This window comes from Arvicanthis niloticus, chromosome X, assembly GCF_011762505.2.
Source record: "Arvicanthis niloticus isolate mArvNil1 chromosome X, mArvNil1.pat.X, whole genome shotgun sequence".
NCBI lineage: Eukaryota > Metazoa > Chordata > Mammalia > Rodentia > Muridae > Arvicanthis > Arvicanthis niloticus.
The window spans coordinates 11,888,647-11,916,422 of record NC_047679.1 but is presented as its reverse complement, the minus strand read 5'-3'; the positions used below and the strand labels follow the sequence as shown (position 1 = coordinate 11,916,422).

The 27,776-nt window shown below is 39.7% G+C and overlaps 1 protein-coding gene across 1 annotated transcript in view; it reads right to left on the bottom strand.

The window, feature by feature from the left end:
- Clcn5 (chloride voltage-gated channel 5) overlaps positions 1-25,165 on the bottom strand; it is a 161,378-nt gene extending 136,213 nt beyond the window's left edge. Inside the window, exons 1-2 of the mRNA XM_034485351.2 lie at positions 24,969-25,165; positions 22,578-22,743 (exon numbers count right to left, since the gene is read on the bottom strand). Of these exons, the coding sequence (XP_034341242.1) occupies positions 22,578-22,593 (16 nt within the window). The 5' untranslated portion in view covers positions 22,594-22,743; positions 24,969-25,165. The remainder of the gene's footprint in view (positions 1-22,577; positions 22,744-24,968) is intronic.
- Between the last annotated feature and the right edge of the window lie 2,611 nt (positions 25,166-27,776).

Sequence of the window (27,776 nt, the reverse complement as noted above, 5' to 3'; positions counted from 1 at the left end):
ATATATGTGAACAGGTGATGGAAAGACAACAAGCAAGTGAGCGAGCATGGACAACAGTGGGATGACCTAGTTCCTATTTCTATCCCATCTTAAATGATAGGGCTAATTTTTCACACTGGTAATGGCAGGACAAACATGAAAAAAGATGCTAACCTATGGGCAATCATGTGCAGTTTCAAATGAATTTGGCTTCATGGGCCCTAATAACACATAGCTTGTGGTCATAAGGTAACCTGCATTCCTGATTAAGAAGTTTCTCCTGGTTATCTCTTCAAAAGAATCATGGTGGGCAAAGAGGTAGCTCGGTGGTTGAGTATTTGCCTAGCACATTCGAGGCTCCAAATTTGATGCCAAGTATCACAAAAAAAATATGGCTGACTAGAATGCTGAAGGAAGGCTATAGTTTGGTAACTAACAACCCAGTTTTCCAAAAGCTAAAACACTTCCAAAACACCTTAAAAACAAAAGTAGCCAGGTGTGGTGTTACATGCCTTTAATCCCAGCACTTTGGAGCCAAAGGCAGATGGATCTCTATGAGGTGGAGGCCAATCTGCTCTAAATGGTGAAGTCCAGACAAGTCAAGTTTACAGAGAAAGACACTGTCTCAAAAAGGAAAACTAAACAAAAAATATAAAAGTTGTTATCATAATGAAAACAGTTCATAATGGACCGTTAAACAAAGTGTTGTGAGCAATTGAGAACTGTGTCATGAGAATTGTAGACTATGTCACTGGCTCAGTGTTTTGACTTCCTGCACGTCATTTTACACAATTTTTCTTTATAGAACACACTCACAACAGACATGTGATTAAATTGCATACAGCAATACACATATTAAAGCTTTCTCTAACTTGAGTCTCATCCCCCCATAACCTCTGTAGATTGTACCAATGTCGTACCAATGTCGAGTTGTTGCTTTGATGTTCTAGCAGAGTTCATATATGATATTATTGATATTGAAGGAAGCTAGAGGAAGATGTACATGAGCCTTGCCTGTATACTTTTTTGCAGTTACCATGATTACCTAAATGTATGATTATTTTAAAATAAAAAGGGTGGGTTTTTTTGGTTTGCGAGGGGGTTTGTTTGTTTGTTTGAGGAAAAGGTCCCTCTATATAGTTCTGGCTAGCCTGGAACTCAGTAAGTGGACCATGCTGGCCTTAAACTCCAGAGCATTCCAGTTTCTGCCTCTTGAAGATTGGGATTAAGGACATATTCACCATACCAACGTAAAAAGATTTGTTTTAAAAAATAATAACAGATCAATGTTTACCTCACAGGAGTTCTGCTGGTAGGCCTCAGGACTCTGCACTCAGCACTATTAAAATGCCATTTTCAACCAACTTAGGAGGGAAAAAAAGCAACACATGTATCAAAGAGGGAGAACCAGGAGGCAGAACCCACTTTATATCCCCTACCTAGGGCACAGTGTCTGACACAAGGAAGAGGACAAAAAAAATCTGAAAAAAAAAATGAATCCAGATTTGTCTCCAGCATAAAAAGGAGCTGCATATGTAGTTTGATTGACAGAGTGCTTTCATAGAATAAAAAACATTTGGGTTTAACCTCTAGCACTACAGAAACCAGATGTGCTGTGTGAACCTCTAACCCCAATACTCAGAGGGTGGAGACAGGAAACGAAATGTCATCTTGGGATTCAGGAGAACTTGTCTTTTAAAAAAAAGTAAGTGAATGAAAGTTTTTTAAAATATCAAGGGTGCCCAGTGGGATAGCACACACTTTTAATCCCAGTACTCAAAAGACAGAGGCAGACGATTGCTTTGAGGTCAAGTCTAGCCTAGTTTACACAGTGAGACTCTGTCTCTAAGAAAATTTAAGATTAGTGGAAGTGCATTGCAAAAGATTCTGTAATCAACAGAATGATAATATTCCTCAAACTATTACAACACTCAATCCTCTTTGCCTCTGCCTGTCAAGTAACTAGGATTACAGTCATGGGCCACCATGCCCAGGAATAAAGTATGTATGTTTTAAAGAAAGTGGAGTGAAGTTAAATATTATACCATCATTGTGCTCTGAATACATACAATAAATCAGGTCTTGGAGAAAATAAGTGTTTAAAGATCCTGTTGTATAAAGAACATAATATCCAAGCATGATGATACATGTCTATAATCCTAGCACTTGGGAGGTGTAGACAGAAAATCCAATAGTTTATGGCAACCCTTGGCTACACAGAGAATTTGAAGCAAGAATGATACAAAAGATCTGTCTCCAAAAAATGAGGAAAAAATGAACACTAAAAGTAATACAAGCTATTTGGCCTGGTAAAGATAAAATATAACCAGTAAAGGTGACAAGTTAGTAACTATTATGTATGCCATAAAACAATGGTAGGATTGACTTCATTGTGGATTACATAATGCTTTACCATTTACAGCATACTTTCCTCCCTTTTTCTTTTGTGAGGGGGGAGGTTCAAAATAGGGTCTCAAACTACAGCTTAGGTTGGCCTAGAACTGACTATGTGAGGAGGCTGCCCTCCAGCTCACCTCACTCCTCCTGTCTCAGTCTCTGATTGATGGGATTACAGGTGTGAGCCATGATGCCCAGCTACAAATCCCTTTCATACCCTGCCTCCTTCCTTACCTATGCTATGTCAGAAAGGGAGAAAATTAGGGAAAGGGGTTTTCTTCTGCTTGGCACTAGAGGTTAGAGAGCAGAAACAGACTTGAGCTCTGCCTGACCTAAAGAAGGACTTTCCAACATTTTACTCTTCGTGAGACTAGAATAACTATTATAAAAGCACTCAGGACAGGCTAATAGACAGCTTAGGCACTGTATGTTTCATTATCTGATGTAAACATCATAAAAGTTCTGTGAAGTGGACACTATTATCCTTTCACAGATGAGAGAACTTAATTAAAACACCAAGGACTTAACTGATCTGCCCGAAGCTACAGCCACAGCTAGCAAAGTGTCAGACCTAGAAATCAAATTCAGGCAGCCCCACTCCAGAGCCACTGCCTCTGAATAACTACAACAATCACCACAGTCATTGGCTAAAGCCACTGCAGGGTGAGTGGTCTACTCATCTTAGCCATAGGCTACACTAAACCAAGGTATACACAGGTAACAGGGTTCTAGGACTCTTGAAAGATAGGTCAGTTTGTACTCAAAAACTACATGGTTTCAGGATATGGCTAATATTCGATCTAAAGCTCCAAATCATATTGTTCGAGAGTACATACAAGAGTATCAGACCATTTTAAGACAGACCTTTGGTATAATGGTAGATAGCTAGATAGACAGAGAGATGGCAGTTACTTAGTTTTGTCAAATTGATACCATCTAAATCACATGTACATTTCAGGGAGGGATCATCTATACTAAACTGACCTGTGGGCATGTCTAGCTAGGGGTTGTATTGGTTACTGAGTAGATCTGCCCACTGTGGGTGGATTACATGAGTGAGAACTAGCACACAAGCATTAGTGCATTGTTCTCTGCGCTTGACTATGGATGTAGCTGCTTCAAGTTCCCGTTGCCTTGATTTCCCTGTAACGATGGACTACAGCCTGGAATTGGGAGCCAAATAAACTCTCCCCTAAATTGCTTTTGTCAGGCTATTTTATGTCATCAACAGGATATGAAACTAAGACAGACAGAGATTTAAAAAAAAAAAAAGATTAGACTTTGGCTGTGCCACAATTTGCAGCTTGAAAGCCCATTAGTGCTATTTTATGTTGTAAAATAATGGACTTCACAAAACTACAAGTATGCCTGAAAAAGTATGTATGTACTATTTCTTCTTCCAACCCATGTTTCCACCAACTGTTGCTACATATATTAAAACCACAAACTGCTTAACTACATAAGCAAAGGCTAATGCATTTGACTGTGTAAAATGAAAACCTTGTTGGGGACAGTGTGCACTGTTGTATTCCCAACACTTGGGAGAGACAAGCAGAAGTTCATGGTCATCCACAACTATATAGCAAGTTAAAGGCCAGCCTGGGCTATATGAGACTATGTCTTAAAAAATTGATTTTTAACAACACTAGATTATAATCATTTCTAATTTTTAAAAGGAAAGAAATACACTATCACTTCTCACTAAGAGACAGCTACTGTAACATCTCACAAAAGGACTCCTTTGCAGCTTTAACATTTTAAGGTTTTATAAAAGGAAAAAAAAATCAACTAGCTGAATACTATCCCCAGGAGAGCAGGAAGGAATCAATGTAGCATATTCTATATTAATGAGGCAAAACTCTATTAGCATAAAACCAAGCAGGCAAAAAACTTAATAAAAACAACCTGCTTGCAGTTACAAACTGAAGAACCCCTACTAGTTAATTTGTATTTATTTTATTTTATTTTATTTTATTTTATGTGTGTATGTGACTATGTGTATGTACGTTCACAATATGCATACATGAACAGAACATCAGAAGAGAGCATCAAACAGAAGAAAGCATCAAACCCTCTAGAACTGGAGTTATAGGTGACTGTGAGCCACCTCGGTGATGCTGGAAACTGAATCCAGGTCTTGTCATGGGTCCTCTGCAAGAGCAGTCAGTGCTCTTAACCACTAAGACATTTCTCCAGCCCCTCAAAGCTACTTTTTGAGTACCAAATATATTCCACACAAAACAGAAGCAATCAGCCAGCCCTGGTGCTTCATGCATATAATCCTAGTACTTGGGAAAGGAGGAAGGAAGATCAGAAGTTCAAGGTCACTCTCAACACCATAAACACCATACTGAATGCTAGGCTAGCCTAGGCACATAACATTGTGCCTTAAAAACAAAACAAAACAAAAAAAAACAGGAAAATAGGAACAACAAATGAACCAATTTGTTAAATACCTGGAAGCTGGCAAGAACTGGACAGAGTAATATTAGTGCAGTAAGAGGATATTAGGACATTTTTTTACTATTCCCACTTCAAAGTAAAAACACTTCTGTCAGAGTAGCCCTCCTGGCCTCTTTCTGTCTCATTACCTACTCCACCCTGTGAAAGGAGCTACAGTTATTTGCCTGAGAGATTAGACAAGAAAAAATTTAAGTTAAATATAATTTCAAAGACAGGCCCATTTTAACTAGTTTTAAAACAAACAAATCATCCTCCAGGCATAATAGTGCATACCTTTGATCCCAGGGCACCCTGATCTATGTAAAGAACCCCAGGCTAGCCAGGGTTACACAGTGAGACCCTAGCTTTAAAAAAACACACAACATGAAATTATATGCTTGCCTGTCCATCTCTAGTACCCAGAAACATAAGTGAAACCATGAGCTCTAAGTCTACTGAACCTTTACAGCCTGGCTGATACAGGAGGTCAGAAATCCAAAAGGCTGTTCTATAGTAGGAAGTTCCTATGTGGGTACAAGAAAGCAGGGAGATGGGGAAGGAATAGCAAGCAATACAAAGAGATCACCCCAAATGCACATTTCAAGCTCTCTGACTTCTCTCCAATGTGTGCCACACCAAACATCCATTTGGTGAGCAGACAACCATCCAAACTCAGGGACCTGTCATCAATATCTGGACTTTCCTTTGAGTATGGAGGGTATCACTACCTAATTTTCTTCAACCAGCTCAAATGTCACCTCCTTCCTAGACTTCCATCCTTAACCTAACTACAAATTACTACTATTCTCTTAGGATTCTGCATTCATTGTTTCTACTACTCATTCTACAAGTGTAATCCTTTTACTAGATTATAAGTTCTTAGTGGAAAGATTCAAGCCAATGATTTTGTATGAACCACAGTTTCAACACAATGCTTTACGCAATTGTTCAGTAGATGGGGGTAAAACACTAATATGTTCCTAAACTTAAAAGCTCCCTTGCTCCTCACCCCTTAATAAAACAGTCATTAGAGAGTAGGTGTGATATCCTCCTATGAAGGGATGCAGCAACTAGCTTCAGTCCAATGTATTGAAACTTTTTTTTTGCTTCCTCTGCTTTTCGTCTCCTGTACATGATGAGATACAAGGGTAAGATCCTGCACATTTCTCAGAGATGCCTTGATAAAACACTCTATGGCAATACTGTCTAACACAAACAAAAGCCATTCGGGCAATTTTAAAGTTTCTAAATGCTGTATTAAGAAAAAAATAAGTGAAAGGAGATATAACACTGTATTTACTGAATCAAATACATACAAAATGGTATCTACTTTATAGGTAACCAATAAAAACATTAATATGTTTTTCAGATTCTTCTATATATGGAGTCTTTGAAATCCACTGTACATTTTTTACTTATAGCATATATATACATTTATACCAGGAATTATTTTTAGTTATTACTTAGTTTCTCTCTGCCCCACTTTCTGCAGTTTAAAAAGAAGAATATTACTACTAACCTTTGACAGCTGGATTGCAGTGGGAAATGTGTGTAAAAGATTTAAAATAGTACCTGGGAGCTGGTGAGATGAGTCAGTAGGCAAATGCTCCAGCGGCCAAGCCTGTCTCCCTGATTTCATTCCTGGATCCAAATGGTGGAAGGAGAAAACGGATGCAGCAAGTTGTATACACACACACACACACACACACACACACACACACACACACACTTAATTCGTTAATTAATAAACTATAATTTAAAACAGTACCTAGAAAACTGTAAGGCTTAGTTAGTAACTATTAACTACCATGATAATCATCCATTTAAAAAATAGCTAAAAAACAATACGTCTTCAAAGTCCATAAAGCAGATGAATGTCAGTTCTACTTTTTTGTCTTTTAAGTAGTTAGTTATCTACTAAGCCAAGCAGGGCAGCTGAGAGCAATGGGAAAAAATCTTATTTTGCACATTTAAAAAAACCCAAACTACTAGACAATAGAGTTTAGAAGTCAGCCCAACAGGTTTTCTTCAAAATGGCAGCTTAGAGCAATGCCATCCAGCTATATTATACTGATTGTTACTCTACCCTAAAACTTCCTTTAAACTCCATCCCTATTTGCTGTAATATTTCTTTTTTAAGATTTATTAGTAACGTATTTTGTGTATATGAGTGCTCAGTCTTCATGAGCATCTGCACGCCAGAAGACATCAGATCCCATTACAGATGGTTCTTAGCCACCGTGTGGTTGCTGGGAATTGAATTCAGGACCTCTGGAAGAGCAGTCAGTGCTCTTAACCGCTGAGCCATCTCTTGATATTTCATCTGTGTCAACAGGTGAATAATGTAACTTAGGTACACTATGAAATACACTCATGCTTTGTAAAACACAACAAGTTGAATAATCTTTCCCATATTCAAACAATGTCCAAACCCAAGAATATCTATATTTGCCAAACATTATTATGGTCTTTAGGAGACAGAAAGCAAAGATAAAATACAGAAACCAAGGCCAAATAATGAAGGGAAGAAACAATGACTTTGATATCAAATAGTTGGATGTCTGCCTTCAATCTTGAGTAAATCACTGCACTCTGGAGCTGCTGTATCTCACTTTATGATAAGATCTATTAAAATATAAAAATTAATTCATAATAACATTTCATCATCTTAGCTCCCCTGTTTAGCTCTGAAAGTTTCCTGGGGGGGGGGGTAAATATTGATAATGTTTACAGATAAGTTAGTGGTAAATAACCACTATATAACCAGAATACTTAGGAAAACAAATGGTTCATCTATCTGATATCGATGCTGCTATCATGGAAATCTAAACAGCCATCATATCACCCAGCTTTCAACTAGGTAGCAAAGCTTAGAATTCTAGGACATTAGAGGACATTAGAGGACTAGAACTCTAAGGACTTCAAGGATCAAATCCAAGATCTCCCAACTATTCCAAATTCCCTAGATCTGGGTTCCTCAGCTCTAGCCAAAACTGGCACTATTATTTACAAAGAATTCTTTGTTGCAGAGGGCTGGCCAGTAAAATATAAAATACCTAGTGTCTTCTTGGTCTTCTACCTGCTAGTAACGCCTCTCCACTATTGTGAGAACCAAAATACCTCCAGATGTTGCCAATGTCCCTAGAGACTAAAACCATCCTTGGCTGAAAACCAGTACTATAGGTTGTCTACTACTACTACCTACAATCCTTTGGCATTAAGTTGGCATCATCAAGTCTCAATGTGTCACTAATTTTGACACAGACTCAATCTAATATGCAACTTTCATGGGCAATCTGGGTTATACAGAGGCAAAGCCTTTTGAGTTAATTTGCATTTAGTACACACATAGTGAAATATACTCTTGCAAAATGAATTGACCCATGTATGGTTTTCAAATAAAAAAAATAAATGTTTTCACACAAGGGATGACTTTTGTAGCTAATATTTGAGAGTAAGATATTTAACTATTAGGACTTGTGATAGATTTTTTTAAACATGAGTACACTGGCTTTAATTATTGAACAAAGCTTCCAATATATGCTATCTGTCACCTACATCATTTTCATGCTTCCTGTTTCCCTCTGAACTGCTCACATGTTCTGGCTCCCAAAGACTAGGCCCTGTACTCAGTCACTAATAACCACAAGTTTTAAAATAAAGGTTATACAATGGGCTTCAAATGCCACTCTGCACAACTGGCAAGCTCCTATGGCATTTGGGTTAGTTACCTATCCATTATTGGAACAGACACTTGAGAAGAATGGACTTACACTTCACTCTGGTTCATACTCTCTGTAGGTTTCAACCAATGTATTGTTGGACCACTGTTTTTAAGTCTGTTGTAGCACAGTACACACATGGCAGAAGCATGTGACAGCGGAGGCTACTCACTTCATCAAAGCAAAAAAGTGTTAAAAAAAAAAAGAGGCAAAGCACTCAAAATTCACTTCATATCATCAAATTATGCAACTTCCATTAGACCTACCTCCTAAGCGTTCTACCACCTCTGTATAGCACCATGAGCTGAGAACTGAGCCCTTAACATGGGCCTTTGGTAGACATTCCAAATCCTCAAAAAAAATCAGTATTCCAAAATGTTCCTGGAATGCATCCCTCGCATTAATTTTATGATGGTTATTTGTGCAGGTGTTTGAACTTCCTCAAACTAGCATTTTCAGGGAAGGGCACTGTGTGCTTCTGAATCTTCCTGGTCCTACATATGCTATGTACTAATGTCTGACAAATACAAGCTAGTCACAAGATTACTTAAACTCAGAAAGAATGAAGAACTTTGCCACAGTATAGTCCAGGTATTCCCAGACCCTGTAAGCTTCTGTAACCTTTCTTACACACCTGCCCTCCTCCCTTCATTTGCTATTAAGACCACAACAAGATGGTCTGGAGAGATGGCTTCAGGTGTTAAGGGCTAGGCTGACAACCAAAACTACAAGGCCACCACAACAGGACTTCAATAGGAAGTTACTGCAGTCATAACTGGCCACCACCCTTTTTGTCAGGGAGGCAGTGGAAACAAGATTTCTGGCACTGTGCTCCTAGGAATAAAAAGTAACCAAGAGCACAGGTTCCACGGTGAGGCAGCCATGGATCCATGCTCCACCAGCTCCAATTTCAGAATCAAATGTAACCACTGCATGCCCTACTTCCTGACCCTTAAATAGTTATGGTGAAGATTAAAGTTAATCCACATGAAGCACTTTAACTTACACATGGTAAGTACTCAATAAATGTTAGTTGTTTTTGATCCTCTTTCTTGGTGCCTGTTGAGTCAAAATATGTTACTATAGAGTGGGAAATTTAAACAACATCCATTACCCAGGACAGCCAAGTACAGGTTTCAAGCACACAAAGTCAACTCACTTACAGCTCAGATTTTCTCTTGTATCCTTCTAAGATGTCTGTTTTCTTCTCCCAACTCCTCCCTCCTTCATGCCTGGTCTAAACTGGGGCCCCAAGCTTCTTCAATCACTGGGAAAGGTGAGGACTTCCTATCCTTGTTCACTATGCATAATCTGTAGGTCCAGGTTCAAGTTCAACCCCAAACCACTTTTAGAAAGCTCATCACGTTCTCTTGTTCCCCTAGAAAATCCTCATAAGTTACAGAGTTGTTTTATTGGTATTTTGAGACAGGCTCTCAGGAAATGCAGGCTTGTCTCAAATTTGCTGTACAGCTAAAAATAACCTTGAACTCATGATCCTCCTATCTCCCAAGTACTAGGATTACAAGCTGTACCACCATACCTAGCAAAGGTTACACTCTGTTTATGGGCTTTCTATTCCCACCTACAGCCTTAAGTGACTGCTTCCTTTTCTTTTTAACATCCATTAAGCTGATCACCGAAGTTTCCAACATCTGCCTCTTACAGAGTTTCATCAATTACTGGAGTAAAGCATGTCCTCCTTCTTAATCAATCCATCAAAGTTTCTTTCTTATAGGTGATCTCTTGGTTAATATTACAAAGAGAATTAGGGTCATTTAGCACAGGATAACCATTCCTGCCTCTGAATGCCCATAACTCTGCAAATGGCTAGTCAAATCAAAAGGGACATTCAGAGAGACATCCCTTTGACTTCTTTTATCACAAGCCACAGTCTTCCTTTTGAGGCAGATGGGCCCCCTAAAAGCCCTGAAAGATTTGAAGACTTAATCAAAATCTTACAAGGTAAATATTAGGCTACTTACATAGTCTCTCCTTCAAGCTTAAGTTTATACTTACACTCCATCTCAGGTCCTTAAGCCAAAGGGCCAAGAAATTTTAACTTGAAGTTCATGAAAAATATTCAAACAAGTTGAACAAGAATGGCAGCTACTACTCCAGACACTGACGAATTCAACTTTTAACTTTGATCCGGAATACATTTACGATGCTATTTACATATTAAAGCACCCAGATATCAAAGTAATGCTATAACTATAATTATTTCATTTTTAAAGTCCAATAAAAAATAATTTCAACAATTTATTCTTGTTTCTTTTCTCTAAGCACTATTAGTTAATAAACATCTCCCCTAATCTAGCCAGCCATCAACCTTGGTGGCTTTTCTAGAGGCCATTAGTTTTTGGCCTTAGCTTCCTGAATTTCAATGTAACCTCCCAACTCAACCATTCCACCAGCTTCAGGCATAATTTTTATGTAAACTTTGTTATTTAAAGACATAACAAATATGAGTGTTGTTAAATCAAGTATTAAACAGACACTAAGAGAAAATGGAAAAGCCTTAACCCCATCACCTCTAATCCAAGAAAACTGGAACTGTTTTCTGCAAGGTTGCACACATTTCCTAAGCATGCATACATGCATACATACACACACATACATACACATACATACACACACATACACACACATACATACACACATACATACACATACATACACACACTCACACACACACACACACACACACGCTAAGAGGACTGGAGGTGTGAACAGCTCAGAGGTAGAGTGAGTATCTAGCATGTACAAGGCCTTGGGTTCCATTCCCAACAGAAGAGGAGAGAGGAAAGAAATGACAGAAATGGAAGGCAGACTTAGAAAGCCCTATCTCATACTACTCCCTTTCTTCCAGTTATCCAAATAGGATCCTATAATTCACAGTGTTATGCATCTTTTGCCCCACTTAAAATGTATCATAAGCCAGGCAGGGTGTTGTACACTTGCAATCCCAGCACTTGGGAAGCTGAAGTAGAAAGATTAAGAAAATTACACAGTGAATTTAAAGGTCAGCCTGGAATATGTGAAGCCCTCTCTCTTTAAAAACAAATGTATCTTGGTTATCATTCCCTATCACTATATATAGACATACCTCACCCCATTTAATTAAAGGAACAGCTTCCCATAGTGTAGATATATCACAATCAATATACCTGGCAATAATGAGGTAACCAACTCACTTGCAATAATAAATGACGTCCCTGCAGTTCCTCTTTAAAACAGACTCACAGAGTCAAAAGGTACTCACAATTTACATTTCAGAACGACTTCCAAGCCAATGGAGTCTAACTATTTATACTGCCCCCAACTGTGCGGGGGAGGGGGGGCTTTTACATCAACTCTCAAGTCTGAAGTTCCTGAAGCAGAAATGGAGAACCAGCTATTTAGCACAATAATAGCAAACTACAGGCCATTTGCTTGCATTGTTTAACAGTTCTTTTAACAGTTTCCAAACCAACTGTTGTAGTAGTGGCAGGTACACCCTGCTGTGATTTGCCTTGCCTCCACCCAAATTCAAATTCAGAGGGTGTGATTCCTCAGTACTAATCCAGCTCTTAAATGATGGGTTTTTTTTTTTTTTTTTTTTTTTTTTTTTTTTTTTTTTTTAAGATCCAAAGATTTAGTCAGTGGATTCAGACTAGATGAAAAAAAAAAAAAACCTCCTAAAGCCCTTGGCAACAGCACCCATAATTATCTCTAACACCAGGAATGCATGCTACATAGTGGTGTGACACAGTGTACTTCCCACTCAGCCATGATTAGTTATAACGGCATTAGAGAAGGAGACAGGTTTTGAATATGTAATAACTTAATATATCCATATATATGTATGGCACAGGATGACCTAACTGAGAGTTTTTGCTAGTGTAACAGAGAATAAGGTTTCCTAGTGACCATAAATGTCTATCAGCATCACTGTATAGAATATAATGAATGACAGGAGGGAATACCACTGGTTGTTTCCTGTTTTAAGAAAACATCTTAGCATGCCTTATCTTATTTCATTCATTACCATGGTACTTTAACAGAAAGGCCAAGCAATTTTTACTCATTAAAGGAAGATTCAGGGAGCAGTGCCTTCAGTGGATGGTGCCTGTCCTAAATGCTCTCTGTCTTGTTAAGAGAAGTACTAGATAAATAAATCCAGTGACCTTTAGGGCTACACACTGGAATAAAGAACACACCCAAAGAATCAAAAGGCTGGTTTTTACCAAAGAACAGGTAGGTTCGAAAGCTGATAGCTAAACGAAAGGAGAACTCAGAGTCAAAGAGTCTGACCTACCTAAAGTAACTACTTCACTTCTACAGGATGGAATACTTTCTGATTGCTCTATGATGTGATTTCTGTGTTGTTCTACTTCTCATGAAGTAGTCAAGACAGAAATCCTAAATAAATACAATAGAATGCCACTTAATGTCAGACAGGTTTTTGTTGTTGTTGAAAAGCATCAAAATATGACATTACAAAGATAATTAGCTCACACTATTAACTACTCAATACATTCTTTAGTCTTACCACAAGTCTATAAATATCTGGGGTATGAACAAAAGGTAGAAAAAAGAATCTGCCATTTGCTGCCACCAAAAGGGAAACATTTAAGTCCTGCCTTGCCCTACTCATGACAGACAGAGTAGCATTATATGAAACAGGAAGTTCTGAATCATAATTCTGGCTAAAACCTAAGAACCACAACTTATCTCAAAAATGATAGCATACTAACAAAACCAAAAAAAAAAAAAAATCCCAGAAACCTCATGAAAAAAATTTTTTTCAGAGCTAAAGGAAATCTCTCCACAGTAGCAATAAGGCACTGTAAGGAAAGATAAACATTTAGCAGATAGCCCAGCTTGGTAAGTACATGTGGGCCTGCAATCACAACTACTCAGGAGGCTGAGGGAAGAAAACCAAAAGTTCAAGACCTGCCTAGGCAAGTGAATGAGACCTTGCCTCAAAATTAAAATAAAATGTAAAAGTTCTAAAGATATAGCTCATGGGCTGAGTGCTGGAACACTTGCCTAGCATGTCTAATGACCTTGATCCAATCCGCACTAACAAACACACACACACACACATTAGAAGAGCTTCAAAGGCAGACAACACAGTAATATAAGGATAAGTAGACAAATAGACAAAAAAAAAAAAGAGTGGTTATCAGGAGCCCAGGGACTTGGCTGTAGGTGCCCTGTGACAGCTGTGTGGCCTTGACTGACTCACTAGATCTCAACTTCTTCCTTTGCAAGATTAAACATTTGAATTGGATCACATGACAGATCACTTTCCAGATTAATAATGCCCCTTCAATAACTTTATTTTTTATGCTACAGCTACTGACGATTCTATTGTTAATTCAATCACATCTACAATCATCTACAATAATCATATATATATGTGTGTGTATATATATACATATATATATATATATATATATCTTTTGCATACTACTAGCATTTGTGATTCTGAACAATAGTCAGGCAATGGTGAGAGGGCTATAAATGTATATTAACTCATTCCATCCTTCCAGCCACCTTTAACAATTGTTACACTGATAGACTAATTAGTAGCTATTTTTACTGACCCCATTTTACAGGTGATGAAGGTGAGGTACTTAACATTAAATAACTTGCTCAAAGCTAACAGCTAACAGTGACAGAGCCAGGACATAAACCAAGCAACTGTCTCCCTCAGACTATATTTGACCCACAATGAGACAACTTAGTCTTTTAAAGTGGAGGTAATTTTAGTAGGTTCAAATCCAGTCACATCAGATACAAGACCCTGGGTTTCTTCCATAGCTGTATGCTTGGGAAAGAACAGTTAGATGGTAACATTTCTGAAAAGGTGTTTTCCTTTACTTCTGATTCAATCATTGTCTCCATACTTGCCCCCGTGAGTATTTTGTTACTCCAAGAAGGACCAAATCACCCACACTTTGGTCTTCCTTCTTCTTCTTGAGCTTCATGTGGTCTATGCGTTGTATTTTAGGTATTGTAAGTTTTTGGGGCAATTATCCACGTATCAGTGAGTGTATACCATGTGTGTTCTTTTATGATTGGGTTACCTCACTCAGGATGATATTCTCCAGTTCCATCCATTTACCTAAGAACTTCTCAAATTCATTGTTTTTAATAGCTGAGTAATACTTCATTGTGTAAATGTACCACATTTTCTGTATCCATTCCTCTGTTGAAGGACATCTGGGTTCTTTCCAGCTTCTAGCTATTATAAATAAGGCTGCTATGAACATAGTGGAGCATATGTCCTTGTTATATGTTGGGGCATCTTTTGGGTATATGCCCAGAAGTGGTATAGCTGGGTCCTCAGGTAGTACTATGTCCAATTTTCTGAGGAACCACCAGACTGATTCCAGAGTGGTTGTACCAGCTTGCAACCCCACCAACAATGGAGGAGTGTTCCTCTTTCTCCACATCCTCGCCAGCATCTGCTGTCACCTGAGTGTTTGATCTTAGCCATTCTGACTGGTGTGAGGTGGTATCTCAGTGTTGTTTTGATTTGCATTTCCCTGATGACTAAGAATTCATTCCCCATTCATTTTGAGTCCTCTGGGGAATTGCAGAAACATGATAAAGTGAGACAAAATGCCTTTGTTTACTTATTTTGATTATATTTATAACTTCTTTGTATTTTGTAATTGACAACTCAATTCTTGAGAGCCTGCCACAGGGAGGCACTGTGCCAGACAGAGAGGGAAATGGGGTGGATGCTGCTTCTTTGCTACCACCATAAAGACCTGATTCTCACTTGAGAGTCAAAAGGATGCTCCCATTTTGGTCAAGTCGGGAGCAGATGGGTTTTTCTAGGTAATAATGGTTCAATTAGCAAGCCAGATGACGCAGATTTCACACTGAACCTCTGCAATCACCTCCTGAAGTGCTTTGTAACGATCCATCTTGTTAGCCAAATCACCACAGCACTGGAATATTTACAAATACACTATGATGGGAAAGAAAAGAAAACTCCACAAGGTCTAAATTTCTAGTTTTTTTGCATTTGAGGCCTGCAGACTTGTTTGCCATTGCAACTGTGCATCCTACTACAATCTCCCTCTGCTTTCTTTTCACACATACAGTGACATATTTTTCATCAGATGCTCTGTCATTTCCCATGTTGCTGTGCACAGTCACTTTGTCTGCACTTTCACTCCCCCAAGGAATTTTTTTAATCAATTGTAGAGGCAGCCAAAAATTAAGAGTCCTTGCGGAAGTATTAATAGCAAAAAGCCTGCTCTAACCAAACACTCAGGGGCCTGATTTCTTTTCTCTTCTTATTCAGAGGTATGAGGGGACGCCTAAGTGAAGCAGACACCCAGTTGTGTGCTACTTGTGATAGGCATTCTTTGGAAGTCCACAGACTTTTCTGTCTCCTTTCCAAATCACTTGTTTGCTGCATTTAAAAGCAATACAGATTGCTTGTACAAAATTTGAAAACTAAGCTAGCATATCAAAAAAGAAAAGAGTATAAGCATAGCCTAATACTTGGGGAAAGGCGCTTTCTTTGGAGCACTTCTAGTGTGAATTTCTCTCATAAGCATTTACCACATCAGTCTTGATTTTTTTATACAAGTTTTGCTTTGTAGCCTAGGATAGCCTAGAATTCTTATTTCTCTTGTTTCAACCACCCAAGTACTGAAATCACAACACCGGGCCATTAGTCTTTATTCTTTATGGCCAAACACTATACTATATAGACCTGCCATAATTTATTTGCATTTCCCGTTATTGAAGCTATATCTAGTTTTTGCACTATAAATATCTTAAGGTAAAAATGTGTGTCTATGTGTGTATGTACTTCCTTCAGAAATTAAGTTTTTTAAATTAACAAGTAATCCATGTAATAAATAAAGTAAATTTATAATTTATTTTGGTTTTTGTTTGTTTGAGACAGAATTTCACACCACTGTCCAAGTGCTCCTCTTGCGTCAGCTTCCTGAGTGCTAAGATTGTAGACATGTGCATCTCAATATCTTTTATTTAATATTGTTTTGCAGGGCTGGAGATAGATAGATCCTAGGATGCTGCATGTGCTAAACATACATTCTTCTAATGACCTACACCTATTAAATAATTTTTATGTAGCCTTGCAGATAATTCTTGTCTGCTTTTGTTGTTTTGAAATAGGGCCTCACCCTATAGTCCAGGCTAGCTGGAATTACATAGCTAAGGCTATCTTTGAAATCAGGACAATCCTCCTGCCTCAGCCTCCAAAGTGCTGAGATGATGGAAGTGTACCACCATGCCTGGCTTTCCTCTCAGACTTTTTTTGGTATTATGCATTTGTGGACACAAAAACATACATTAAAATGGGATCACACTACTAATAATTTAAAATTCCAACCGTAATAGTTATTATACATTGAACCCATATATGAAACAGTTACTTTTCCTATTTAATCCTTTCTACCACTACTTAGTGATTCCCAAATTTGGCTGCACACTGAAATCATGGGGGGAGGAGCTTTAAAAATACTAATTAAGCGGTGGTGGCGCAGGCCTTTAATCCCAGCACTTGGGAGGCAGAGGCAGGTGGATTTCTGAGTTTGAAGCCAGCCTGGTCTACAGAGTGAGTTCCAGGACAGCCAGGGCTATAGAGAAACTGTGTCTCAAAAAACAAAAAAGAAAGAAAGAAAGAAAGAAAGAAAGAAAGAAAGAAAGAAAGAAAGAAAGGAAGGAAGGAAGGAAGGAAAGAAAAGAAAAGAAAAGAAAAGAAAAGAAAAGAAAAGAAAAGAAAAGAAAAGAAAAGAAAAGAAAACTAATTAATCTCCACCCATTCCAAGAGAATGAAATTTTTTTTTAAGACATAGTCTCACTATGTGCCCTTGACTGACCTGGGGTCACTAGTGTAGACTGGCTAGGTTTGAACTCAAAGATATCTGCCTGTCTCTGCCTCTCAAATCCAAGGATTAAAGTCATATGACACAACACCTGGAGAGAATCAGATGTAATTAGCCTGAATATATTTTATTTTATTTGTATGGTTATTTTTTTTACCTGCATGTTCATCTGTGTAGCACATTCATGCAGTGCCCTCAGAAGCCAGAACAGAGTGTCAAATCCCCATGGGGCTGGAGTTAAAAGATGGCTGTGAGCCACCATGGGAATTGAACTCAGGACCTCTGGAAAAGCAGCCCATGCTCTTAACCACTGAGCCAGCTCTCCCGCCCCAATTTAAAGGGTTGTTTTTTTTTTTTTTTTTTTTTTTTTTTTTTTTTTTTTTTTTTATCCAAGATGATAGTAATGAGCACAGGAGTGGAGAACTTTTAGGCTAGCTACTATCTTACCAATATTTTACTGAGTGTAAAGTTGAGAAATACTACTACTAATAAACACAATGGGCCAGACTTTTAACTATTAATCACTTAAAATCTGCTCCCCCCACCATATAACACTATATGATAAATCAATTTCTAAGTCAATAAGTCGGGCACTATGACTTTTAGGAACTACAGTATTCCGCTGAATGGTATGACTGTAATAGAATACAAATAACACCAATTTTTCCAACACAGAAAATGCTATAGTTAGTATCTTGATTCATATATTCTTGGAGCACCATCTTTAATTCTTTCCTAGGATAAACTAAAAAAAAAAATATTATCTACTCTCCAGGTGGAGGCAGGCAGATCACTGAGTTTGAGCCCAGCCTGGTCCATAGATCAAATTCTAGGACAGCCAGGGCTACACAAAGAAACCCTGGGGGGAGAGAGGGAGAGAGGGAGGGGAGTAGAGGGGAGAAAGAGGAAGAGGAAGAAGAGGAGGTGGAGTAGAAGGAGAAGAAGAGAGAAGAGGAGAAAAGGAAAAAGAAATTAACTACCCATACAAAATGTAAACAGTTTTAAAGTATTTCTCCATTGACATTCTCAGGAGAAGTTTGTGAGAATAGCTGCTTCCTCATGGGTTTTTTTTTTTTTCCAACTTTGAGTTCTGCCATTCTTTTTTAATCTTTGCAAAACTATGCTGGAGAAAATTGCGTGCTATTCTAATTCCCCTTTCTTTCATAACTACCGAGATAGTACACTTTTTGTGTTTACCGGCCACTTGAATTTCTTTTATGTGTTTCTCTGTGCATATCTCCCCCCCATTCACTGCATGCCTTTCTAGTAAAATAATCACATGTTTCTTCTTCCTGTGTTAAATACAATGGACCTCATTGCAATTCTTCCTAGTTTTCTCATTAACTTTATTTGTTTTATGTGCAGAAGTTTTAAATTGTTACATAATTAACGATGGTAATCTTTTTCTTTATTAAGTCTACCTTTGCTATTATGCATATAAATATCTACCTGGAGATTATGTCCTTCCCTATTTTTTAGTTCTTTCATCATTTCACTCTCATTTAACTTTTAATTACTTAGTGAAGCAGTTCTCAAACAAGATTAGACATCAGAATTGTTCATAAGGCTCCTTTAAATGCTGGGGTCTTAGGACTGAATTCCAATGGAGGGGGTGGTGAGACCTGAGCAGAAATACGTTTTAAAGCACAGAAAATTTTGATAGCCTCCATCCTTTAGTACTAAAAAACTATTTGACTCCTTCTAAATGTATGTAGATATAATTTTTTCCAAATGACATTAGCATGTTTGTTAAATAAACTATTTTATTAACTTGAAATGTTACCTTTATCTTAGTTGGTCAATTCCAAGAGCTCAGAGTCTATAGCCGTTTTCCTAGACTACTGCTGCATCTGTGGGGCCCAGCAAAGTGTCCAGTATATAACTTGGGTTCAGCAAAGACTAATAACTAACCTGAGTCTCCTTATAACTTCAAACTAGCTAGTCTCCTCTTTGGTGTTTTCTTAATCATTAGACCAAAACCCCCTGATGTTTTTAATACTGACTTTAAGTTACCAGAACTATGAATGCACCCTCTGTATATTCTGTTTAAAGTAGGCAGGCTATGCATTAGAGTGCTCTACTGGGTGAACTCAAAATAATATGTTGACCATGTTGAAGAGGAACATGAATTCTGATCAGATTTTCCATGAAGAACTAATCAATAATGATCCAAAAAAAAAAAAAAATAACAGGAAGATTTGAGATTTTTTAGCTTTTAAAATTTCCCAACAAATTGCCTCCAGAAATTAATGCAAAAGCTTCCTTGAACTGAGGACAGATTCCCACATTCCCTCTTCCATAAGCGCATGAAAAGAACAACAGAATAGGAAATCCCAAGACTGAGTTCAAGTCCTGTCATTCAGCTCAATGTAACGGAGTTACCTGTTTCCTAAGTATCTCTTCAGATCTAAACCTCTACCTGAAGAGCCAAACTTTTTTATTTATTATATGGCTGGGCTTCCAGAGACAACATGAAATGACATCTTCAGAACAGGGCTCCAGTCCTATCCAAACTAATGTAAATCAATAGTAATACCAAGTGATTGTAGTAGTAGGAATAGCTATTACTAAATTACGAATACTTTTACACACTAAATTACATTCTGTCTCATGATTAGAATATGGGCATACAGTTGTCTAAGTTAACTGTTCCACATATAACTCAATTCATCTTCACAAGCTTATACAGCAAGTTCTTTTCTCATGCTCATTTTACAAAGGACGACAATGAATCACAGAGAGCTCAAAGAAACTGCCCAAAGCCTCGCAGCTCTGAAGTGATAAAGCCAAGAGTTCAATCCACATTCATGTGGCTAACGCTGGAACTATCATTTTCCCTTTAAAAGTTGCCCCACACAGCCAATAAACTGCAGTTATCCTAAATGCTAAATTATGTAGAGCCCTTCCCTCTTAACGAGTAACCAAACAAATGAGGTTTCAGTCCATGTAAAGTTAAGTCGATCACATTGCAGAGCCTCAATTTTTAAGATGTATTGCTAGGAAAATATGACATTTTATTTATTAATAATTATTAATCATTAAACATGACAGTATTTTTTTTACAGTCAATTAAGACATCATTAACAACTATCAGCGCAATTGTAGAGGAAAACTACAAACTTCATGCACATCATCAGGAACAAAAGCCATCTCCACCCGCACACACTCCGGGCAAGAGACTTTTTCAAAAATGCCTTTGAAATATCAACCTGACAGCCCAAAGGAATCAAAAGGACGCAAGGAGGTCAAAAGTTTAGTACACTAGTGTCTAGAGTCCCCTTCAGCCCCTCTCATGTTTCCCATCTCAGAGCATAGCACTTCTAGTTCCCATGCCCAAGCTGGCCGTCAGTCCAGGGTCAATTCTTCAGTCCAGTTGTACAGCATGCGCGACGAATACAGCACCGGATTCTTTCCAACCTCACTACCCTTGCTTCTCTTCTCAGACCCTCGCTCCCTTTTCCCTAAACCACTTGTTCAGAAAACTTCTCAATGAGAGCAGCCTTTTACTGTCTCCAGCACCAGCACTGCTTGCCAGAGTAATCTTTCTAAAACCAAATCTGCTTGTGTTTCTTCCCTGTTTAGAATCTTTGTCTCCAGGATAGAGTATAAAAAGCCTTCCTAGAACATATAAGGTTCTTTATTTTCTGGCCTCCAACTGCTTTCCTTGATTCATCTCACACCGGGCAAACAAAGCACGCTGGAAGTTCCTGAACAGTGTTGCTCTGTCTGCCTAGAACACCATTCTCTCACCGATCCATATGGCAACTCCTACTCGGTTTTAGAGCAGCTCAAACCTCAAAGTTCACCATGCTTTTTCTCTAGGCTTGCATCTCATTTTCTACCTCTCCCTATGGTAATACTTAATGTGACACAGTTTATTCATAAGTCTGTCTTTCCCAGATCATGAGGAATCCGCCAAGCTTCTGTGCTTTACTCTTGCCTGTATTCTGTTTGTTGAATGAAAAGAATTTCTTAGGACTTAACTGCATGTGCATGCTCGCGGCACGCGCGCGAGCACACACACACACACACACACACACACACACACACACACACACACAGGAACGCACGCACACCTCACACCACATGTCATAGATAAGGATGTCAGAGGACAAACTATGAGAAATCTCTTTGTCTCCTTCCATCATATGGATCTCAGGGACAGGACTCAAGTTGTCTGCCTTGGTGGCAAACACCTCTACCCACTGGGCCATCTCACTGTTTATGATAATTACCCATCAAAGCCAGCATACAAGCCAAATCCCATGTCAAAAAAACATCTTTAAACTGACAATCCATGTATGTCAAAACTGTTTGTTACATTCTGGTATGAACATGTTTTAAATCACAAACTCAAGAAAACATTTTTTTAAAGACTCATTAACCCCAGAGACAAATCTAGCTTCTGAACACTCACAGCTACTGAAGCTATTTTTTTTTTTAACTCTGTTTCATGTAAGTGGTCATGAACCTTTTGTGGGTCACAGACACAGTTCGGTAGTTTTTTGTCAATCATGTCTTAAACCCACATTTCTTCTGTGATCATCATAAGATTTGATTCTAATGAAAATTCTGAACATCCTGAAGACTGATGGCCAACCTCACTAAAAATAACAACTTTGCATGAGACAGAAACTCACAACAGGAAATATAATTTATCACTCAAAGCATTGGTGAGCTTGGCTTTGGGTACATTATAATACGAAAATGAGCACCAAAATATAAACATAAGATTCAATGAGCCTTTCAACACTGCCAAAACCCAAAACTTTCTTCAATGAGAAGAGGAAGCTGGAGAGGTGGCAAAGTGTGTCTCCCCCTACTTTCAAGGATCTTACAATACAAATTTGCTTGAAACAAATGAAAACCACAAATAGGAAAAAAAAATCTATCATCTCACATATAACCCCCAGGAATACATGTTTAATTGAAGGAAATTCTTTTTAATGCTTCTGGTATAACATTTGTCTGATTCCCCACTGACATCCACTTGAGAATCATCTGAATAATCTAGCTGACAACAGCTTCTCTTAAATGAATGTGCATTGTCCTGGTAAAGAAAGGGTTAAATTAAAGAAACAGCTGGCTGGCAGCCACTGGCTCTGGGGGTTGGGTGGGGGTGGAAGACAGCAGGAGGAAAAACCAGTTAGAGGAATAAGTGCTAATTTCTTACCCTGCCACATGGCCATGTTGCACCTATCTTCTCCCACGCTGGGGTCACAGGCTCAGAGCTTTCCAGAGGCCCGCCCCCCCCAGTTTTGGAGGGGGACTTAAAGGAGGGTATAGATGGAGATGCAACTGTGTGGCTCTGCTTTCTGCAAGATTCTAAGGCCCCAAACCTGAAAATGTAAAACAGAAAAATGAAAATCTGCAAAAGAAGACAAAGAATTTCCAATGCTTGAAAATGAGCCCCTGCCCTGCTCTGAACCTCTCTTTCAAAGACAGCATACAGAAGCAGTGTCAAGCCCCCACCCTACTTCAAAGCATCGAGGTATTGCTGGTGAGAGAGTGGAGATCTATCATCAGTTAACATTGTCATTCACTGCTGTCTGTCGATCCTGTAGGAATCACTGGGAATTCAGTAAATGGGGCTGGAGGAGTAAGGGGTTGGTTGAGATGAATTGTGATACCCATGTGCTTCCTAAAGTTCCACCCTCTGCTGAATGAATCTTCTTCTGCCCATAAAGATGCAGTGTTACATGAAGACATCAGTATGAAAAAAGCAGACTCTGTGAATAAAGTATTTTTTAAAAGGTTACATAAAAAAAGAGGGAGCGCAGTAAAAAAGCAGGAAGTGACAATACCCGTTGGGAGGTGGGTCTTCCATTCCACTTTATTCTGTACTGTTCTCTCTTTGCAAAATTCCTATAGTGAACATATTCTATTGTTTGTATAATGAGAGAATGAGTCAAGGACAAAGAAAAACATAAAACTAGAATATTAATGTCACTAAAATCGAAGTAATTTAGCTAACGCGCACTGATATATTTTCAAATTCAAAGCTGTTGAGAAGGCTCAGAGCTTGGTGCCCAAGCCTGAGTTCAATCCCTGGAATCCAAGTAAGATGGTAAGAAAACAACTGACTATGTAAAGCTGCCCCCCCCCCAAGCACACACACACACACACATCCACAGCCGTACCGATAAATTCTGAATCTTTAAATTCAGTCTTAAAACAATACTATCTCCAGTTATATGAAAGGAGTTAGAAAGCAAAGGAAAAACTAAAGGGTGTGATTACTGGTCTTAGTTTGGTTTGGAAGTTTAAGCACTTGGTGAATTTAAACAAGTTTTTAAATAATTTATTTTCGTCATTGAGCATAAAAGCTCATTTGAATTTTTTTTTTCCAGAAAGGCCCTCACCTTTTTGGCCTGAGGTGAATTTCTTCTATTTCCATTGATTTTTACATAACCAACTCTGAAGTGGAAAAGCTAAAGCCCAAATGCTCAAGGCTAATACTAGTTTGAGAACAGTGTTGGCCTTCTTTAATGACCTCCTTTTCTTTAAAGAACAAAAAGAGTTCATGTGTGCGCCAGTCCTCAAAACTCCAACAAAGACTGGGCTTTGGATGAGGAAAGGCTTCTGAAATCCAAGAAAAAGAGAGCTTAAGAAACTTAAACTCTGAGGATGAATTCACCAGGAAAAAGTGCTCCAATGAGTTATCTGGTGCATGGCACAGTTTAAGTGTGCCCCCACCCCACCCCACCCCGGCCCCTTATTTTGCTTACTGTTAAGAAGTACTGGTCAGCGCGTCTTGGAACAAGGGGAAATTTAACAGCTCTGAAATTCAACCCGGGAAATTACTAATACATTTATGAAATATGTGTAAAGGGGAGTCTCACTGGTTTTTAATGCTTCACCTTCTGGCTTTCCCCCTCATTAACTCGGTGCAGCTTCCACCGACGTTATCACACGGACACGGACACACGTCCAACTTCAGGCAACTGATTTGTTCTGCCACGTTCATAAAGGTAAAAAGCGCGTCAAAGTTAAGCTAAAAAGCCTTCTTTCCATCCCTCGGAAAGGCGCTGGAGCGCAGGGCTCCAACGTCTGGAAGCAGCAGCTAAGCGCACTGGGCGGCAAAGGGAGAAAACGCAGATCCAACTTCTTCGCCCAGACCGTCTGGACCGCGCTTCACTACGAACCCCTGGAAACCTGTGGCAGGTCCAAAGCAGGGGACGAACAGGACCTGGCCTCGGCTGCGCTTTCCCAGCCAACGCCGCCCCAACCCTGTCCTCTGGAGAAGCGACGCGGGCAGCCAAGCTCCCGGCTTTCAAAGCTGGGCAGGCTTGGCGCCGCTTGGCAAGGAAACTTCGATCGGCAGCCTGGGGACCCTGCTCCCAGAACAGGGCTGGGCTGCCAAGGAGATGCCGCCCCGCTCTGGCAGGAACCAGCCTGTCCACCTCCTTCGGTGGCGGCCGGGCAGGGAATGCCAGCTCCGAGGACCGTGGTGGCAGGCGAGCGCTCTCCCCTTGCTCGCTGTACCAGGGGGGCTCCTCGGGTGGGCCGGCGGCCGACGACCGGGGAAAGACCTGTTGGGGAAGGGAAGCCCATTTGCCTTTACCTGTCACCGAGGTCCGGCGCGGCGGAGCCTGTGGCCACCGGCGGTGGGCAGCGCGCTCAGTCGGCTCTGGCGTTCCACACGGCGAGTAGAGCTAGCGCCCCACGTAGCCGGCAGAGCTTCATTCACACAGCCCAGCCGGGAGGAGGGGGAGCCGAGCGGGAGCCAGGCTCATGTGACAGGCGCCTTGGAGTATTAGCTCTGCCAAGACGGTGTCTGCGCATGCGCGCCACGGAGGGCCCTCTCCAGGCACCTCAGCCCAGCCTGGGGGAAAAAGCGCCGCCGAGAAGCAGCGGCTGGGAGGAGCTTCGGCATGCGCAACCGCAATAGGGTAGCTGGGCTTGCAGCCATATTTAATGAGGACTGGGCGGATCCAACCCAAGTGCGGGGCGTGTCAGTTGCTTTTAGAAAAAAAAAAAAAGCAATGCACCATTCGGTTTCATTGTTTGCAGATTGCCTACCTTGTTTTTTGCTTTTGTGCTTAGAGCAAACTTTATCCTGAGCATCTTGCCCACAGCATAATAGTAGAAATATAATACTAATGGCATCAGACCACATATTTAAGCCTCCTATATGTCAGGCATTGTTCTGGCTGCTATACTTTATTCGTTGCATTTAATGCTCACAAGAACTCATGAAGGATGATGTATCATTATCCATTTTCCTTCGTAAAAAATACAGAGGCACAGAAAGGTTACATAGCTTTTCCAATCTCACATTGTAGTTGGTGGCAATGGGAATAATGATCAAATACAGTGATGCTTGCAGAGGCCAATTTAATCTAAGACAGGGAAATCTATATTGCAGTTACTTATCGGTATTATTGCCAATTTAATCATTACCAAGCGAAAACTCAAGGTGACACATACTCCTAATCAGAATTTTTAGGGATTGGAGGCAAGGTCATCCTAGGCTATATTGTAAGTGTGAAGGCAGGACACTGTCTCAAAAACAGACAAACAAAACACGAAATAAAGCTCAGATTCTAACTGAGGTCTCTCTGCTCCAAAGCCATTCCAAACAATTAGAAGAAATATCCTATCCTTATAAAGAATGAACAGGTTCCACAAATAGAGTACAGCTTATTAATTTATTGTGAGAACTAACACTAGAATCCACGTCATCAACACAAGTAATCTACCTAGAAGCCAAATACTCAAATTCAGAATTCGGTATAGTAAACAATAGTTTTTCTTTCAATTTTCTTGCAACAGGGTGTCACTATTTAACCCTGGATGCCTGAAACGCACTCTGTAGACTAAACTGGCCTTGAGATCACAGATATTCACCTGCTTCTGCCTCCCAAATGCTGGGATTACAGACCTGTGCCACACCCCTAGGATTTTAATTTTTTGAGATGTTCATGCATGTATACAATAAACTATAATCCTATACACTCTCATTTGCCCCCCCCAATTCTCCCCAAGAAACCCATGTTCCCCCCAACACCTCCCCTCCTAATTTCAATTTTCTTGTTTTATTAACCCAATAAATCCAGTTAGTGTCACCTATATTTGCAAGAGTGTGGGACCATTCAACAGACCAGGAAAAACCTACCAGAGGTCACACCCTCAAAGAAGAGTGATTCCCTCTCCCCAGGAAGCTGGATGGCATCTCCGTAAGAAACAAGCCTGGGTATCATCTCTCCCCATCTCTGTAGGAATGTTGGTGGCTTGGTCTTGTTCGGAAGTTCAGTGACCTTGTGTACAAAGGACAGTATTTTACAGCACTCGTCTGCATCCTCCAGTTCCTGCATTCTTTCAATCTCCTCTTGTAAGACAGCCCTTAGGCCTAACTGGGGTTGGGGGGGAGCGGGTTGAGAATTCTGTCATTTGGAATTAGGGCTGAGCACTCAGTCTCGTCTCAGAACTTTGACCAGTTGTGAGTCTCGGTACTGACTGCTGCCCACAGCAAAAAGAAGCTCCCCTGACCAAGGCTGAGAACAGCCTAGATCCATAGGTATAAACACTACTAGTATTTGGAAGGCAATAATTTAGCTAAATTAAAATGGCAGGTTCTACCCAAGGATCGACCTCTGGCCTCCCCAGACATGGAGTTACAGTATTAGGTATAAAATTCCCTCCTGTGATGCAGGTTTCAAATTCAATCAAAAAGTGGAGAGTTATTCTAGAACATCACACCGCCACTACACCTGTAGGCACATCTTGCCTGGCAGATCAGCATTGTTAACACGCAGGGACCAAAGTTGGGTAAGGCCATGTATGTGCAGTGAATTTTGAATGCCACTTTGGACAAGCTAAGGGTTTGGAAATATAAAACCTGTATCTGAGCCCAACCCGTGTAAAGCTTCCAGAGATAAATCTATAATCAAACACAAGGAAGCTTTTGGATTATTTTAATACAAAACCTAACAGGAACAAAAACAACAACAAAAAAAAAAAACCCATAGTTGTCTCACAAAGAAAAACGATAGGGTCATGGGAGAAGACTAAACTTTGGTTGAATTTCAAAAGAAGCTGTGCTTCGATAACCTCAAACCAAGGCAAGGGTCTCACAGGATCACCCTTGTGTGACTCTGGACTGGGAAGTGAATCCAGAGTTCTGTGTTCTTGGGAAGCCTGGAGTAGATATGAAATGTTGGATCCAGATAGGCTTTATCTAAAGCTCTATACCTGAGCCCCAAATCAAAGCTTCTCCTATGTGCCAGCTCCATGTATGGCCTCCACAGAAATGGGGTGATTATTGAGGGCAACCCTAACGGATGATTACAAGTAGCAGACAGCAAAGCTTCTGCTAGCTTGTGACTGTAGAGAACAAAGGGGATTTTTAAACCACCATGGTCACTCACAC